The 18,441-nt window shown below is 46.6% G+C and overlaps 1 protein-coding gene across 1 annotated transcript; it reads left to right on the forward strand.

Annotated features, from left to right (window-relative positions):
- Window positions 1-8,708: 8,708 nt before the first annotated feature.
- rgmb (repulsive guidance molecule BMP co-receptor b) lies at window positions 8,709-17,847 on the forward strand. Its single transcript, XM_080003437.1, has 3 exons — window positions 8,709-9,219; window positions 13,150-13,697; window positions 15,419-17,847. The coding sequence occupies exons 1-3, from the start codon at window positions 9,096-9,098 to the stop codon at window positions 16,163-16,165; spliced, it is 1,419 nt and encodes a 472-aa protein (XP_079859563.1). The 5' UTR covers window positions 8,709-9,095; the 3' UTR covers window positions 16,166-17,847.
- Window positions 17,848-18,441: the final 594 nt, after the last annotated feature.

Genomic DNA, 18,441 nt, shown 5'->3' on the forward strand with positions numbered 1-18,441 from the left:
TGTGTGCTTCAGATGTTTTTACACAAAGGATAAAATGAGGAGCAGAGGAGAGGAGGATGGGAAGAGATGAAGAGGCGGAAATGGTGAAAATTGCAAAATGGCTTTGGCAGCCATGGATATCGTATGTGTATGGGTTTTTGAAATACGAGAGGCAGCAAGAGTTGATTTTGTATACTGTATGTGTTTTCGACTCAATTAAGTTAATAACGTTCTCTGGTGGCTTGGCTGTCTGGCGCACGCTCTTTGTATGATGAAACGGTACCTGGATTTCACTCTCATCCATGTTAGCTCACTGCAATGTTCGGGATCTGTGCGGGAGTTGTATTTGTCAGACAGAGAAAATATTTATTTTAACAAAAGCACTTTATTTTATTATTTTTTTGTTTTTAGAAAAAACGGTCTTTCAGATAAATCCCAAACGATGAGCACAATAAGCTCATCGTCGCCACCCTGGCATTTTATATAAGCATTGTTATTGTAGTTTTGCTCAAATAAGAAAATGAATATGCTGCACATAATACTACCTTGAACATAAGGTACAGTTTTGAAATAAGAAAAATAAAATTTACATCAGAAATCACTCGCTTTATTCGCCAAATGTACAGTGCACACATGAATTTGGCTTGGTGATACAGCGCAGTGAATATTATGTACAAATCTTTGATAGACATTCGCTCATGATGTGAGCTGTGACGAGACGTCCCAGTGGCTCCTCCTCTCTTCTCTCTTCTGTATCTATTATTAAGTTGTCGTGGCGTGATCATACTTTGGCTTTAGCAGCAAATCAATGCCGCTCAATTGACTCATGTGAGAAAGGGTCAAAACGGGGAGGGCATGAGGAGATGAAGGTGAGAAGGATCAGTGATAATCTCCTCGACCCGTGTTTAATGAAGCCTCGTGGAGCGACCTGCCATGTCCGGTCAGATCATATTTCCTCGTCCTATATATTGTGAAAAGGCAAACGGCCCTGAGACCTAGTCAAGCTTTCCTACAGGCTACGAACACCGAATTGAGACACCTGGGTTCCAAACCCGCTCTTTATTAGAATGAATTGTGTGTGCTGTTACAAAGTCTCTGATTAGAGCACATTTAGGTAAATAACAATGTGTTTGGGCTTTTGGCCATAACAGATATAAAACTGGTTATCGCACAATTGTGTTTCACTACCTGGACCTTCATCCCTGTGTTATCACCTCACCTTACATCACACCTGCAGTACTCTCATACCATTACTGTTTGCTGTACTGTATATCTATGAATCTGGGATAAGTTGTGTGTGTGTGTGTGTGTATGTGTTTGTGTGTGTGTTTGTGTGAGTGTGTGTGTCCATATCTTTGCAATGCCAGTGGATATTCCTTCAGCGTGACCGAAATGTGAGATTTGAGAAATGTTTGCACGCACATGCACTACTCTCACACACACACACACACACACACACACACACACACACACACACACACACACACACACACACACACACACACACACACACACACACACACACACACACACACACAGAGCACAGGTGCTTGGACTGGTGAGAGCAGTGTGTTGACTGACGTCCTCTTTGTGCGTGGGGTGGGGTGGGGGACGGGGGGTTGCAGGAGGCAGAAATGGAGAGCGGAGGCAGAGGTGTGGAGGTGAAGACAAGCAGAGGTTTTGAAACAGCCTGTCTTTGTGCCTGAGGTTCTGTGTGTGAATGCATGTGTAACAGCAGCACTGCAGGGCATAGTGAAGTGAAGTGTGTGTGTGTGTGTGTGTGTGTGTGTGTGTGTGTGTGTGTGTGTGTGTGTGTGTGTGTGTGTGTGTGTGTGTGTGTGTGTGTGTGCGTGTGCGTGCGTGCGTGCGTGTGTGTGGGTGGGTGAGGTATGTTTGCATGTAATGCCAGAAACATGCTTCTGCATCTGTGAACCTGCAAATATGCCCATACACGGGTAATCTCAACACCCTAAATATTGTTACTTGGTACTTTGGTTTAATTCTGTGTTGTGTGTTGGTGCTCTGCGAGCCTCTCCAGAAATCCTCTCTGCTTCCCTACACAAAGAGGTTTGAATGTGTCCTCATAGAAATATCTTTCAGCCCTAAGTGTGCACATGTTTCTGTAAGACAGATAGAGGGAGAGAGGGACACGGGGAGAGAGAGAGAGAGACAGAGAGACAGAGAGAGAGAGAGAGAGAGAGAGAGAGGTTGAGGTTTCAAGCACCTTTTATTTACATTTGTTAAGGCAAGTACATCTATTAATCTACTCCACCAAAAATAACAAGATCGTGCAGAGTTACAAAAAAAATAATAGGAAGCCTTAACAACAAGACAAGTTATTTTAGAAACTAAGATAAAAACAAAACTGCTTCCAAAGTGAAGCACCAACAAATCCTCCTGAACGGAACACAGCACGCCCCTGATTCCCCAGGTTCTCACAAAATCCTCCATTTGGTTTAATTCTGTGTTGTGTGTTGGTGCTCTGCGAGCCTCTCCAGAAATCCTCTCTGCTTCCCTCCACAAAGAGGTTTAAATGTGTCCTCACAGAAATATGTTTCAGCCCTAAGTGTGCACATGTTTCTGTAAGACAGATAGAGGGAGAGAGGGACACGGGGACAAAGAGAAAAGAGAGAGAGAGAGAGAGAGAGAGAGAGAGAGAGAGAGAGAGGGAGAGAGAGAGAGAGTGAGTTTCAGTGTCTTCTGCTTCCAGGTCTCAGCTGTGGTGTAATTGATTAAATTAATTAGTATGAAATATAGAATTAAACTCAATGAATAGGGTCATATGTTATCAAGGATGTGTGTGTGTGTGTGTGTGTGTGTGTGTGAGTGTGTGCGTGCGTGCGTGCGTGCGTGCGTGCGTGCGTGCGTGCGTGTGTGTGTGCATGCATGCTCATGGTTGGAATAGAAATATGAAATTATTCATGACAAATAGCACCATATGCACAGACTTACTGTAATTAAACCAAACGGTTGTTTCAGAGTGTTGGCAGAAATGAAGTGTTCACATACACCATTTTCTGCAGAGCAGGGACTGTATGCAGATTTACATAGGAGGAGGCATAGTTATGAAAAGGTTGATGGTTTGATTTGTGATTACGTCCCATGTGCATGGGACAAAGTTTATATGAATTTGTATACTGGGTAACACGTTGACACTAATCAAAACGTCCATAGCGCCGTGTGCCATCCTGTGTACCATTACACTGTTGTATATTTACATATCCCTGTGTTACCAACATCAGATAAGATATTCTTAACCGAGAACACTCCAGTGCTGTTCAAATCAGAGGCTACCAACAAAAACAGGAAGCCAATATAATCTAATATGAAAGTCAGTTTGAGGAGTTGACATCAACAGAATTCATGCTGGTGTGTGTGTGTGTATGTGTGTGTGTGTGTGTGTGTGTGTGCGCGTCTGTTTGTATGTGTGTGTGTGTGTGTGTGTGTGTGTGTGTGTGTGTGTGTGTGTGTGCATGTGTGTGCGTGCGTGTGTGTGTGTGTGTGTGTGTGGGCATGATTATCCGTTTGTCTATGTGGGAGAGTGGTGTTCATGTTGAGTTCACACAAGTGAGTGTACATAAATGAGCCACGTTAGAATATCAGCCACAGTGTGGCTCTGTCTGCTGCTGCTGGACATGCAGACACGCACAAACAGTAGCGCACATACATACATACACACACACACACACACACACACACACACACACACACACAGACACACACACACAAACAAATAATTAAATGTCCAACATCATCGACAGGAGAAGGATTGTACAGGACGCACACAGTACCAGCTACTCGGAAGAACAACCAAAATTTAATAAGAAATAATTCAACCATGAGGTTACCCATGAGAGCTTGAGAAATCACTTCTTCCTGTTTGCCAATGCCAGCTTGAGAAGAGTAACTGTTTTGCTGGCCTGATTTGGTTTGAAGAAGTGGCATCAAAATGTTCTCGGTAATAACAAATGAACCTAATGTTATCGTAATGTTTCTAATCATGTCGTTTGTGATTTATTTGCTTTAAATTTGAATTTAACTGCATCTACATTGAAGCAATGAAATAAAATGCGTATTTTACGGCATTCTTTATTGAAGTGTGTCTTCTATCAATTGGTTGTAAAACTCTCCAAATCGTATCATTCTGAAACATCGCCGTGTTGTTTTATTCATGGTGACCTTTATTGAAACAGAACTTAGAAACTGAACAAAGGAAGATTCAGGCTCCTATTAAATAAGTTTTTTCGTAAACTAGTCTCAATTTTAGCATTATAATTCAAAGCCAGTCAGCAATGTAAAGGCAGTGTTTTGTTTTTTTTATTCATGGTGACCTTTATCAGAACAGGGCTTACAAGAAAAATAAACAAACTCAGATTTTGCATTTTGACACAGCATCACTATCTGATATTATTGTGGCTTTAAAGAGGACCTATTATGCTCATTTCCGCTCTCTATATCTCTGTATTATTGTTATTGTATTCCACTAGAGTGGCTTTGCATGATTCACAGTTCAGATAAGACATTATTTATCTTACAGTGCCCTTTACCCATCCCCTAAATTCAGACTCTGCTGAAACAAGCTGTCTCTTTAAGGCCCCCCCTCCCTAAAAGCCCATTTTCTTCTGATTGCCCAACTTCTGGAAGCGTGCCGAGGGCCGTATATATACTTATTCTGTAAAAAATACTTAAATTTCCCTCGTCTGCAGTTTTGTCACGGACAGTTGGTATTAATTCCTCTTTCTTTTAAAAGATTTGTGCTGATCTGTACTAGTTTGTTCCGACTTTCATTGCTGTTCTCCAGGCTTGCGGGAGAGACGGACACCGCACCGGGACTCCAGTCACCGGGACTCTCGAACGCGGGGATTTTTTTCTTTTTGTTTCGTGTAAACGTCGGAAAATTAAATAAAAGGTTATAAAATTGTATTAAATTGAATAAAAACATCTACAATGAAACCACACCATTTTTATTGGTTTCGTGTGGAGAAACGCACAGCGGTTCGGGTGGAGCAGGTGACTATTTAAGGAAGTCCGTGACAAGCTGACGTCAGCTCGTGCAGAGAGTAGAAAAAACCTTTGAAAACCGAGCTTTCAGAGCGGTCGGAAGCCTGAGGGTTTTGCTCACAGCGATTACTTTGTCATTAGTTTGCCTCATTATTTGACATTTTGGTCATGTCTTATATGAACATCCGACATTGTAACATTGTATGTATGACAGAAAACAAGGAAAAGCATAGTAGATCCCCTTTAAAGCAGCACTATGTTTTGGTAGTTGAGATTTGGCACCCCTACATTTTCTGAGTGCAATTGCAATTTTTCACCGCTGTCGTAAAACTCGGTCCGGTGTCCGAAAATAATGAATTTTACCTGACAAATTCGGACATTATCGGTCACGTTTCAATAACAGTCAGTGTTGAATCCGCGGAGCCTCTGGGAGAGAGGGCGCGGCTATCGGCCCCCTGCTACTGGTGTCTCTGCCAGATGTGCAGGGTGTTTCTACCAGATGTGCTCGGCCTGGCAGATCAGCTCGCACGCGCACGTCTCATCCACCTGTCGGGGGGGTGGAGCGGCTACGTTTTGTATGAGCATTATTACCGGACATTTGGACCGGCGAGTTCCTAATTTATCGAGTTTTTTTAGATACATTTTACCAGGCAAAAAAAAAACTGTCATTACCAGAGACAAACATCAAGGAAGTGACGTAGTGGCATAAAATGTAACACTTTTCTCGCGGTTTTGTACCCAAACACAGAAGTTACATCGTGCAAGAACAGGGGTTCGGCGGGTGGGTGGGAATGAAAGAGGTGCCGTTCACGATGTTCATGTTACAAGTCAGTGTACCATCAAAATGATTTGGAAGCTGTGATTTGAAGGTAAAAAAGTTACATGATTTTGCTTTACTAAACACAAATCTCTCTCCCTAAACCCCTTATCCAGGTCAGGGTCGCTGTGGCAACAGAAGAAGCAGACATCCCTTTTCTTCCAGGTCCTCTTAAAGGACCCTGAGGCGTTTACAGGCCAGCCAGGATATACAGTATAAATACTCCAAGAGCATCTTGGTTCTGCCCTGGGGTCTGCTCCTAGTAGCACATGCCTGGTACACCACCAAAGGGAGGCAAGGGGGCATCCTGCCCAGAAGCCTGAACCACATTAACTGGCTCCTTCCAGTGAGAAAGAGGAGCCATGCTGCATAGGGAGAACTTATTTTCTTCCTTTTTGACCACTACCCAAAGCTTGTGCCCGTACAGTGTAGATGAGGGTCATAATGCAATGTCAGCTGTGTCCCTAAATGGTGGTGAATAGTGGTTTCAGATCTTTTCCCGCCTTACTTATGAATAAGACCCCAGGATACCAGAACTCAATGGAGGGTTATTTATCCCTCCCCCAGCCATCCTTGTCTGTAGGAGAACCATGGTCTCAGACTACTGCCGACCACTTCACACTCAACGGCAAACCATACTAACGTGTTCATCTGGTGTGGTCGCAGTCCACACCAGACACTGTCCAAACCACGCTGACATAATGCAGAGAATGTGTTATTGCACTGAGTATACAGGACCGATTGGTTTGCAGCAGCGGCCATGTTACACCATAATGCCACAGGATCTCTCACAGAATCCCTTCGAAGGATACGGCCATAAGCCTTTTCCAGAGCAACTAAATAGATGTTGAGTGGATAGGCAAACGCCCATGCCTCTCAATCACCAGTGAGAGGGCAAAACACCATGGAAACCATGGAAACACTCTTCTATGGCCAGATCGAAATCCACATTGTTCCTCTGAGATTCGGGTATCAATCTGTGTCCATTCCACCACTTTCGCATATGGTTTCCCGGGAAGGCTTGGCTATGATACTTCTGGATAATTGGAACACACCCTTCAGTCCTTTTTATTAAAGACAGGGGCCACCGCTTGTCCAAAGGCACTGTACATGATGTACATGCAACAAAGGGTACATGCACTTATGAGCAACCATGTGCTCATAATTGTGCCTCCATGCATTTATTGCCAAACGCGGAGTTAGTAAATGAAGCCTTTTCCAGAACTCCGCTCAATTTCTCCAGGAAGGCTGAATACTCTAAACTGCTCTCATAACACTAAGAGTTTTGCTCCCTGCGACTTGAAGTCACACTGAGGCGACCCTGTCATCCAGGGGGCCGAACTCCAACTGTGCTGCAGCCAGCCGGGACTTGTGAGTATCCCTACACCCACCTGGAACCTCTCAACCTGAAAAACTCCTGCAGGGGGTGACCACCCCTTATTAAGGAGTGTGGCCTCTACTCAGTGGGTAGAGGTGAGCTCTCTCAACTTCCCGCACCAGCTCTGGCTCCTTCGACCAGAAGTTTTAGCTCCTTGAAGTTACATTCGACATACCGAGAGCCAGTTTCCATTATCATGGTTCAATACCTAGAGCCACTCTACATTAGCCTCTTGCCAGATGGTCATTGCACCTGATCCACATTTTGCACCTTTTAGGTGGTGAGTTCACATAAAGGTTGGCCTATTGGGCTGGCACAACCAGCTCCCCAAACAGCTTAGTGCTAATGTGTGACGTTCCTAAATGACACGGCTAATAGCAAAGAACGTAAGCTCTCTTTGGTGTACTGCGGCAATTGCAAAAAGTAGCTCTAAAGAAATTGCGTTTTTACACACATGTTGAAAAAATACGCTATGACACATTGGCTTAAACATGTGCCCCATAAGACTACATTTAAGCAAAGTTATGATCTACAGCAGGGCGGTCACGTTTTCTTTACAGTAAAGCATTCATCGGGGTTGTGTTATGAAGTGTTATAAATGATGGGAAGCAACATCTTTAACAAGGCCTCCGTTGAAAAGAGCAAATCGACCCTGCTCATACCCTTTATCAAGGCATTGGCTCTACATCTGGAGTTTGTCTCCCTGCGCCGTGCCGTGTCTGCCCACTGCTGGATGGGTTAAAGGCAGAGGACAAATTCCCCCACGGAGATCAATAAAGTAATTCTCTCTTTATCCTTTAAGGTCCTGGCTGCCATCAGAGAAGTTTGCTGCGTTGACAAAAAAAAAAATACTTCAAAGTTGACTTATTTAAAGTTAAAATCTTAAGAAGAAATTTTGAGAAATCCTCTATGTATTCCACATTGCTCTGGTGATCAATTTTTACTTTATGCCGTCAAGTTTGACCAATCCATACCTTAAAATCAAATATAACGGCTGTTACTCTTGCGCATCTTATTAATCGATGTATTCGACTTTTCCTAACCCCGACCCCAACTTCGGCTGTGTTTGCCCTACCTATAAATACAATTAAAAGGGCTTTGCTGGTACGGAAAACCTACTTTACATTGTCAGAGCAAGCTGAAAAACAAAAAGTGAGGAATATCATTCAAATAGAGAGTATAACTCAAATGAACGCGGACAAATGTTAATGCTGCGACATCACCATACGCGGATCAGTGGAGCTGACCTTGAATAATAATGCGGAGACGCTGCTGTTGAAACGGTATTATGTGGATAAGTGAGAGATAACTTATAAACTTCTCTCTCTCCCTCCCTCTCTCGCCCCCCCCCCCTCCCTCCCCCTCTCTCTCCCCCGTATCCTCTTTCCTTCTTCCAGCTCTCACTTTATTCCGACTTCCAGTCCGCCCTCCTCCCGGCCCGGTGGGCGGGTTTTTCCGCCAGCAGGGTTTGGTTGATTCGCTATTGATTTGCGGAGCAGCGGCGGGGCCAAGCGAGGAGAGGGGGGAGGTGTGTGGAGCGACGAGGCGGGCGGAGGGATGTGCGTGCGCGCGTTCGGGACGAGAGCGGAGCACAGATTGATCCTGTAGTTTGGGGAAACGGAGCGGCGCCGCCGCAACACATGGGGACCGGAGCCGAAGTGATTTAAAAGTGCCTCCGCGGCCCCGACGAGGTCCTCCCCAGCACTTTTTGCGTGTCCTCCTCCGTCTCCCACCTCCGCCCTGACGGATCGCATTCCGCGGAGCAGCCGCAGTTTTGAATGCCCCTGCAGCGGGGGAAGGTGAGCAGACGCAGAGAAGGGGAGAGAGAGAGAGCCGCGCAGGAGGGGAAAGGGCCCCGGAGTCCCGGAGACGCTGCCGGAGCTCCGTCCACTCTCCCCCCCTGGCCCTGCATGGACGGGGATGGGGAGAGCCGGATGCCGCTGCCGCCGCTGCGGGGCTGAGCGCCTCATCTCCCCGCGTCCCGAGCTCCGTCTTCCGCCACCGCTGCTGCTGATCCTCGCTCTCTGCCTCACCGCACACATAGGTAAACTCCTGCTGTAACATCGGTGTTTCGGACCTCCCCGCAGTTATAAAGTGTCGGGGAAGCGTGTCTGGGGTGTTCTCTAATCCCTTGCTATTATTAATAAGTATTTTTAAACAGCTCTTCGGGGCCTGACAATGTGCTCTGTGGCCAGCGGCAGTGCAGCAGTCTCGGTGCGGATCGAGTTTCCCTTCTCTCTCCTGGGCCGTCATTCTTCTGTCTGCCCCTTAATGGCTCATGGAGGGAGAGAAATGGAGAGCGAGAGGGAGAGACGGACAGAGAGAGAGAGAGAAAGAGAGAGAAAGAGAGAAACGAGACATGACCATTCATTGTAAATTACAGCTTTATCTGGTGTTTAACTGCCGCTGTATCATGGTTAAAATATTTTACAGTAACTTTGGGAAGCCTTTTATTTACATCCCACATGTCTGTATGGATAAGTTTTCAAATGTATTTTCTGTGATTTCTGTGATCTGGGAAAGTGGTGTTAGATTGTAGTGTTAAACGCAATTTAGTTTGAACTTCCAGAGATAACAGTGATGATCTGTAATGTAGTCTCTAAGGGTAACTATTAATCTTTTTTTTTGCTGGGGACCCCCTGGAACCTCTTCAAGGGCCCCTGGGGGTCCCCGGACACCGTGTTGAGAACCACTGGTCTAAATTAAGCAAAATGTGGCTATGTTTAAAGTGGGCCGAGGTGTTGCCTTCCTCTTTCCGAATGTTCCCTTGCCAGAGCCCTGGTTCTTTGGCCCGTAGAGTGTGTTAAGCAGCGGGTTGCTTGTGTTGCAGCTGCTGCTTTTTTCACCCCTCACAACTTCAAGAAATGAGCTCGGAATGGCCTGGGCAGCTTGACAAATCAGCCTCCGGACACCCTGTTTTACACACACACATTAAAATATCCCGTGAAGTGAAACTGTATAATGCATTTATTGCAGTGTCATGGCTGTCCAAATGCCCGCTCCGCATGTGTCCGCGTTGGAAGGCGAATGTAGGAATGGTCGGAACGCGTATCCCTGTCTGAACCGTCGACCACGATCCCCAGTCTAGTCGAGAGAGAGAGATTGAGAAAGGGAGAGCGAGAGCGGGCGAGAGCATGTGCACGTGCAGGGGAGGGGGAGAGAGAGAGAGAGAGAGAGACAGAGAGACAGAGAACCAAAGGGCCGCGAGCGCCTGGTTTGAGGCTTTCTACATCTAAGCTCGGAGGGCTGTTTGTGTGATCCGAGCCTGGTGTGTGAAAAGGGCGCACGAGGTGATCGATAAGCACTTCAGCGCCAAGTCCCCTGTTTGAGAGATGATCCCGGTAGATCCTCTCCTGATCTTCCAAGATCACTGAGGTTGGGTGGGGGTGGGGGTGGTGTGGTGTGTGTGTGTGTGTGTGGGGGGGGGGGGGGGGGGGGGGGGTGGGGTTTGCAGAAGGGAAGAAAAGGCCGGCGAGCCCTGAAGGAATCAGCATACGGATCTTTGACCTCTCCCTGAAAGAGGAGAAGAAGTCTCAGGGGGTCCACCAAGGAGAGAGAGAGAGAGAGAGAGAGAGAGAGAGAGAGAGAGAGAGAGAGAGAGAGAGAGAGAGAGAAAAGAAGATGACCTGGGAGTCAGGCAAAAAAAAAAACCAAAAAAAAAACTGACACCACAAGAGGAATAGTATTTGGGGCGGAAGGCTGCGAGCTGATTACTGCTGTGCTGACGGAGGGGGAGGGTATTAGCTTTGGGGAAGGAGGCTGAAAAACGGCTCCAGTAGCAAATGAGACATGGAGCTCAGATGGAGCTGGACAGGTAGAGGGGGAGTCCAGGTCCCAGAATGGGGAACGGAGGGAATAGTGACCAGTTCAAGCATTAATTTGCTTCTCGCATCAGTTATCAGGCTCATTATTTCTAAAAGCCTCAAATAAATAATTTATTTGCATACATATAAAATCTTTGTTGATACGTGACAGCTTTGTAAACCCTTTGTAAAGTACCCTATTGATATTTATCTCCCCACCCCATACTGGACAGCCACATGGCAGGGTCTGCTCCAAAACAGTTCCCTAATGATGGCTGCATGTCAGTGTATTACCCAGAGCCGCTCCAGCAGGGTAGCTGGCCTCTCCACCCGAACGTAGACGTCCTTGCTGTCTCATAACCCTCTTACAAATGGTGAATGTTGACATTTATGCTTTTTAGTATAGCGACCAATGTACTTTTACAATCTCTGGAAGGGAATAGGCCCGCTCTAATCAGAGTTGGTAGTTTTGGGGAAATGTTTTACTGTGAGTGGAAAGTGAGAGTCTTTTTTTTTTTTTTTTTTTTTTTTTTTAGTGAAGCCGTCGGATGAAGAGACAAAGTGTTCTCAGTGCTCCAGTCACACTGTCTGTGCAGTCAGGAGCAGACTTGAGAGTTGGCTTGGAGGACTGAATGTGCACACATGCATTAGCGTGTGTTGTGTTTGAGCAGTTGTGTAAATGTTGGTGTCTTTTAGTGTGTGTGTGTGTGTGTGTGTGTGTGTAAGTGTGTGTGTGTGTGCGTGCGTGCGTGTGTGCTTGTCTGCCTTAGGGTGTCAGTATCTAACATTTGGGGGAGAGATTCTAAAGCAAAGTGTGATTCGGGTGCTGTACCCATAGCTTAATAGTCAGGACCATACTGCCCCCCACGGGTGGGACCCGATTCCTTCATGTCTGACACTCATTACAGATACGATTTACGTGTGAGTGCATGCACGTACACATACACATATTTTGGGTACAGTATATTCCTGTTAGTTTGCAGAACCTAAAGGAACAATGTGAGATTCACAAATTCTGCCATTGTAAAGACAGTGTGTGTGAAAAACCACCATCAGATGATCTCTGACTGTACAGCGGAAGCACAACCTGCATTCTTTATGTGTGTGTGTGTGTGTGTGTGCGTGCGTGCGTGCGTGCGTGCGTGCGTGTGTGTGTGTGTGTGTGCGTGTACGCGCACAACCAACTGCCCATACCCTGGAGTGCTTCTCTCTGGCCTAATCTAATAGGAGCACACTGTGACTGATGCATTAGGTCTGGCCTGTAATCTCTCTCTCTCTCTCTCTCTCTCTCTCTCTCTCTCTCTCTCTCTCTCTTTCTCTCTCTCTCTCTCTCTCTCTCTCTCCCTTTTCTCTTTCTATGATGCAAAAGGCTGGTCCATTCTCTGTTATTCCATTTGCATATCGCTCCATACAGGGATAGATCAGGTGAGGGGGATTCTTACCTCACATGGACCCTCAGAGAAAGAGCCTTCCTAACGTAACATATGAGTTGAGAACACCCTTTGCTCCGCGTGGAGGCCGGCCCCCTTGTTTTTCTCTTCAATGATCTCTCTCTGCCTTCTCTCTATCTGTTAGTAAATTAATTAGGCCATCTTTTTATTGACTGTAGTCTACACCTTGTTTCCAACTGCATACATGCGTGCATTATTATCCTTTTGTCTCATTCTGTGTGGGAACATTGTTCTCAATCTCCCTCGCTGCTGTTTGCAGTGGTTTATTACACTCTCAGAGCGGCGAGCCGGATTGATCCACGCCTACAAACGCCGCCTCGTTCTTGTCTAGTTTTATTGGGTCTGATCGTAACAGGACAGTAGAATTGTGTGTTAGAAGATCAAAGCCTTCTACACACACCTTCCCCACCCCCATAAGCCCCGTTGTGTAGATACTGTATGTGTGCGGTTGTGTGTGTTACTGTTTGACTGTAGCATAGTGTCCATGTTTTGTCACGTGCACGAGCTTTGTCATCCTATCCATGTGAGAACACCAAGTCTTGTAACTTTATTGATATCAAGGTACTCAGCCAGAAATGTACCTACAGTATGTATGATTTTGTGGCCAGCTGTCCTGTCGGTGTATACGGTATGTAAGACCAGGAGGAGTTTCAATGGGAACAAGAAGGGATTTGGCTTGCATGGCACTCCAGCTCTGACTTTCTGCTTCTTTCCCTCCAGGCCAGTGCCAGGTGGCCACTGCTCAGTGCCGCATCCAGAAGTGTACCACGGACTTTGTTACCTACACCTCCTACGTGACGCCGGCGCTGGATGTCTTCGACACGGAGTTCTGCAAGGCCCTGCGGGCCTACTCAGCCTGCACGCAGCGGACCGCCAAGTCCTGCCGCGGGAACCTGGTCTTCCACTCGGCCGTCCTGGGCATCTCCGACCTCATGAGCCAGAGGAACTGCTCCCAGGACGGCCCCACCTCCTCCACGTACCCCGAGGTCCACCACGAGCCCTGCAACTACCACAGCCGCACTCAGCACGCCCACACACACAGCCACGGCCACGGTCAAGGTCACGGCCACGGCCGCGGCCAATGTCACACTCAGCCAGGGTATCTGTTCTGCGGGCTGTTCGGAGACCCCCACCTGAGGACGTTTAAGGACAGTTTCCAGACTTGTAAGGTGGAGGGGGCGTGGCCGCTCATCGACAACGACTACCTGTCAGTGCAGGTCACTAACGTGCCAGTGGTCACTGGCTCCAGCGCAACTGCGACTAATAAGGTAAGATACAAAGCATGGAAATGGCAGAGAGGCCTTTAGAGCTTTTCCAGTATACTGGAATTGTGGTATATTGTAAAAAGATACTTAAATGTTGGTGGAGGTATGACGTTGGTATATAAGATATCACATCTACTGATCATCATTCATTAAGACTAACAAAGGTTTGTCATGATATGACTATGTCTGACTACAGTATAAGATCATTACAAATCATTAGCTGACAAGAGTGTTACTGAGCAAAATAAAGTTTCATGACTTTGTACAGTAATCTGAAGCAGAATGAAATACTGCAGCGCTGCAAAACTGTATATTTATACTGTACTGTGTGTCTATACCACTCATGGAATGCATCTGGTCCAAACAAATTACTCAGCCAAAACGAACTCCTTAAGAAGTTCCCATTTATATATCACACAGGCAGCTCGGCCTTCTGTTTCTCTCCCTCTGACTGTCTGTCCCTCTTGCTCTCTCTCTCTCTCTCTCTCTCTCTCTCTCTCTCTCTCTCTCTCGGCTCACAGGTGTGAGGCAAACAGCCCAGTCTTGTGACCGTCTCTTGTGACTTAGACAGTGTTTGAAACCTAACTTGGTTAATGGCTGCATATAGCCTGATCTCTAATACCATGGAATGAGTTGTGTGAAAGGATCCAGTGTGTGTGTGTGTGTGTGTGTGTGTGTGTGTGTGTGTGTGTGTGTGTGTGTGTGTGTGTGTGTGTGTGCGTGCGTGTGTGTGTGGGTGTGGGTGGGTGGTATGTGTGTGTGTTTGCAGGTGCTTCATAAATTGTTCCTCAGGCTTGAAAATCATCTGCTTAAAGCACTGAGTTACAAAGAGTCTCATCCTTTTTTCATGAGAAACACACACACATGCATACACACACACACACACACACACACACACACTACCGGTAACACGTTTTCTGAGACATTACAAGAAGATCTTTGTTTTAAAGAAGCTTCTGGTTGTTGATGGTCTGCACGCTACAGTTATATAGGTTGATGGCATTAATTATTAACACACACACACACACACACACACACACACACGCGCGTACCCTCTCATTAGCAAACACAGTTGCACACAAACACACCCACACTTAGCAAATAGTATGATTGCTGCCGGTGGGGCTAAAGATTTGACCTTGTGTCAGAGGTGTTGCAGGTTATGAGTCATGATTATTAGAGACACACACGCACGCACACACGCACACACACACACACACACACACACACACACACACACACACACACACACACACACATTAACAGCTCTCCATGCTTAATGGCCGGCCAGGGCTCATTCTTCATAGCTGTCATGTGAACAAAGCAGCCATTCACCGGAACTGTGATGCCAGTGCTAACCCTAATGCGCACACCACACCCTTTACCCACCACCGTTTCCATTTATCACTTTGAGTGTGTGTGCGTGTGTGTGTGCGTGTGCGTGTGCCTGTGCGTATGTGCGCGTCAGCATGTTTGCATAGCTGTGTCAAATTACAACTTGTTAAAAACAGTCCGACAGTCAATAACCTGCGTAATGAGCGAGCGTTAATGTTTGTGCTGCTGAAAATGTTCAGTCTGTTTGTGTGGCTGTGAACGAGAATGTGGAATTTGCTAATGTCTATGACAAATCTTTCACTTGAATTTCATACATCCAACATGTTAGTTCGGTGACTGTCATCTCAGCTTTTGGTTTGGGTTGTTTCCTCTTCTCTCCCTCTCTATAGATCACCATTATCTTCAAGCCCTACCAGGGCTGCACAGACCAGAAGGTCTACCAGGCCATCACGGACGACCTCCCTGCTGCCTTCGTGGACGGCACGGTGAGCAGCGGAGACCCCAACCACAACTCCGTGACGGACAGCGGCGCCACCAAGGTCCAGACTCTGTGGATCGTGGAGCACAGCCCGGGACACCACGTGGAGCTGTACGCCGGGTACATCGATGTCACGGTGATCGTGCGACAGCTGGGCCGCTATCTGACTCTGGCCGTGAAAATTCCGGAGGAGATAACCCAGGCGTACGACGCCTCCCAAGACCTGCAGCTCTGCCTGAACGGCTGCCCCAGCGCCGAGCGCATCGACCGGGACGGCTTGCTGCCGCTGCCCCTGGCCCCCGCCGCGCTGGGCCTGCAGCTGCAGCCGCCCCGCCGCCCCGGCCCGGCCTCGCAGGCCCACGTGTCCCCCTACAACTCCCCAAGGGTGCTGGATGCGGAGGGGGCGCAGGAGCGCTGCCGCGAGCAGCTGGAGGTACAGGACATCTATTTCCACTCCTGCGTGTTCGACCTCCTGACCACCGGGGACGTCAACTTCACGGCAGCGGCGTACAGTGCCCTAAAGGACATGGAGAGTCTCCACCCTCACCCGGACAGGTGGAGGATCTACCCACGCGGCTCTGCCCCCTCCGCCTTTTACCCGGCCCTGCCCCTTTTCTTGCCTCTGCTTTGTGCGTTGTTTTTGGCGCTCGTGCAGTAGGCCTGCATCTATGTGCGTTTGAAAAGGACGAGCTCCTGCGTTCGGAGCGCTCGGCCCCTCATTGTCCTCACCATCGAGGAAAGAACAGGACCTCGGTTTCTCATGCGCAGAGGTACCAGACTGGCAGTGACTGACAGCTTCCTGCCGCCGACACTGCCCTGCTCCAAATCGAAGCTCTGGTGGAATTACCCAGGAGGAAGATGACACGTCTTCATTCATCCGAGGATGACACAACATTGATGTCCGTGTGTATGTGCGTACACAACATATGGACACGCATACACACACTCCAGACTGTAAATAGCGTTCTGGTCTTCAGTGCACCGTGTAATGGTGTCGGGTTTGGAAATGTTTTTTGTGCCGTTTGATGTGATAGTTTTTATACCTCAGACAGAGGATGTTTGTTTTAACAGAAGCACTTTATTTTAATTTTTATTTTTTTACAAATCCACATCAGTGTTTCTACCACCTGCAGCCCTTTCCTCTGACAACATAAGTTTTTGCCCTCCGATAAGTTCATTTTTATCTCCTGTTTTGACGTCATACTCCACTGAGCGCAATGGGGTTTTTTTGGGGTTTTTTTTGCTCATAGTCGCTGTTCTGAAAGTAGCTGAGTTGACTCAGCCTCTGATCTGAGGTCAGGTAATGTGAGTTGTTCTCTGTTGAATGTATTCTGAATGTTGTCACAGCAGCTGTCATCAGTTGCATTTGTTGCAGTTTTGATTTCTGTGATTTTCGTTAGTCTGATTTAACTGAGTGTGTGTGTGTGTACGTGCGTGTGTGTGTGTGTGTGTGTGTGTGTGTGTGTGTGTGTGTGTGCGTACGCGCGCGCCCAAAAGAACGAATGAATGTGAACGTTTGGGTGTGGCTTATAAAGAACTAAACACTGATTTATGACTAACATGCCGGGGTGTGTTGGGTTTTTTTTTTTTTCTCCCTCTTGACTTACACACACGTCATAAAATCTCACATAATGATAATGTGCGCTCTCCCTATGTTGCTCAAGTTATGTTAATTTTTTGTTCAATTGAGCCAAAGACTGACAAACAGAGGAGGCCCTGTAAGAGAGGCACGGCAGTATCCATGTACAGATGAACCAATCCACACCGTGTCAGCACCGATCCCTTAGTCCTCATTGTTTATGTGCTACTGTAGAAGGAGTGTGTTTTTTTTAATCTTTACTGCCAGAAATGTGGAGCTGCTCCCTATCGGGGCACCGGCATGTGACCTTTTATAAAACTACAGAGCAGTGTCTTACGAGAAATGTGAACAATTTTATATTGCGTGGAAAAATGTCAATCTCCAACACTTAATAACCGCTGTAACATTTACTCCCAATTTAGCCGGTCACATAGGCTTACGCTCAGTCTCTGGCATTGTGAACTCTTAAGTCATGTGTGAGTTTCTATTTGGTGAAGAGTGACTGCTCAATGTTGAAATACTTAACTTATTTATAAATGTAGTGTCCTGTAGAGGAAGTTAAGCTCCATATTCTTGCTGTTGGATAATAATAATAACAATAATAATAATAAGAAGAAGAATACCAGATGTGATTGTACTGCCACCTAGTGGTGTTCTGTTGCAATTTCAGTGTTTTACCCAGGCGCTCTAAATGAAAAACATGGAGGAAAACAATGTGCAGGTGTTTTATTTAAAAAACAATAAAGAAAACTTTGTTGCTATGTGGTCATTTGCAATTTTTACTTTCAGAATTAGAAACCAGGTGAAAATACCAAAGAAACTGGCTGATATAGAACACATGTTAACAGTAGGATAACAACGACCACAAACACACACACACACACACATGCACACACAAGGTCACCATCTGTTTGAGGTTAGGGTGTGATCAGATCTATGGTTTGCCTTAGACAGACACAACCAGTTTACAACTGTAACAGTCGAAAGCACCTGGGCCGCGAGGGACGGCAGATCTGGAGCTGAAAACATTCACCTCTCCTTCTCTGTTTCCATCCATGAAGCCGTCTAATCTTAGTCCACTTCATAAATCCACCACCAAAATGCAATGTCGTCAAGAGTTTCCCCTCAGAAGGAAATCGACTGCAGTCGTGGGTCTCTGCCTCTTTTCTCTTGGGTCGTTGTTTATTAAAGTCGCTGCCGTGCAGAAGTCAACCCTCGAATGCAGCAATCTGGAAAGCAAATTGTAATTTTGGGGAGGATTAACCACCTGTGTGCACTTAACAAAACAGCTCTGAATCCGCTTTACGTCTATTTGCTAAATGTGAATTTGGTGTTGTTCTTCAACCTACCACTTA

Source organism: Zeus faber, assembly GCF_960531495.2.
Source record: "Zeus faber genome assembly, chromosome: 7".
NCBI classification, from domain to species: domain Eukaryota; kingdom Metazoa; phylum Chordata; class Actinopteri; order Zeiformes; family Zeidae; genus Zeus; species Zeus faber.

Bases quoted from the DNA above. Each gene is read 5' to 3' on its own strand.
- rgmb (XM_080003437.1), top strand. From the start codon at position 9,096: ATGGGGAGAGCCGGATGCCGCTGCCGCCGCTGCGGGGCTGAGCGCCTC. The intron at 9,220-13,149 runs GTAAACTCCTGC...CTTTCCCTCCAG, and splicing joins CTGCCTCACCGCACACATAG to GCCAGTGCCAGGTGGCCACT. The intron at 13,698-15,418 runs GTAAGATACAAA...CCCTCTCTATAG, and splicing joins GCGCAACTGCGACTAATAAG to ATCACCATTATCTTCAAGCC.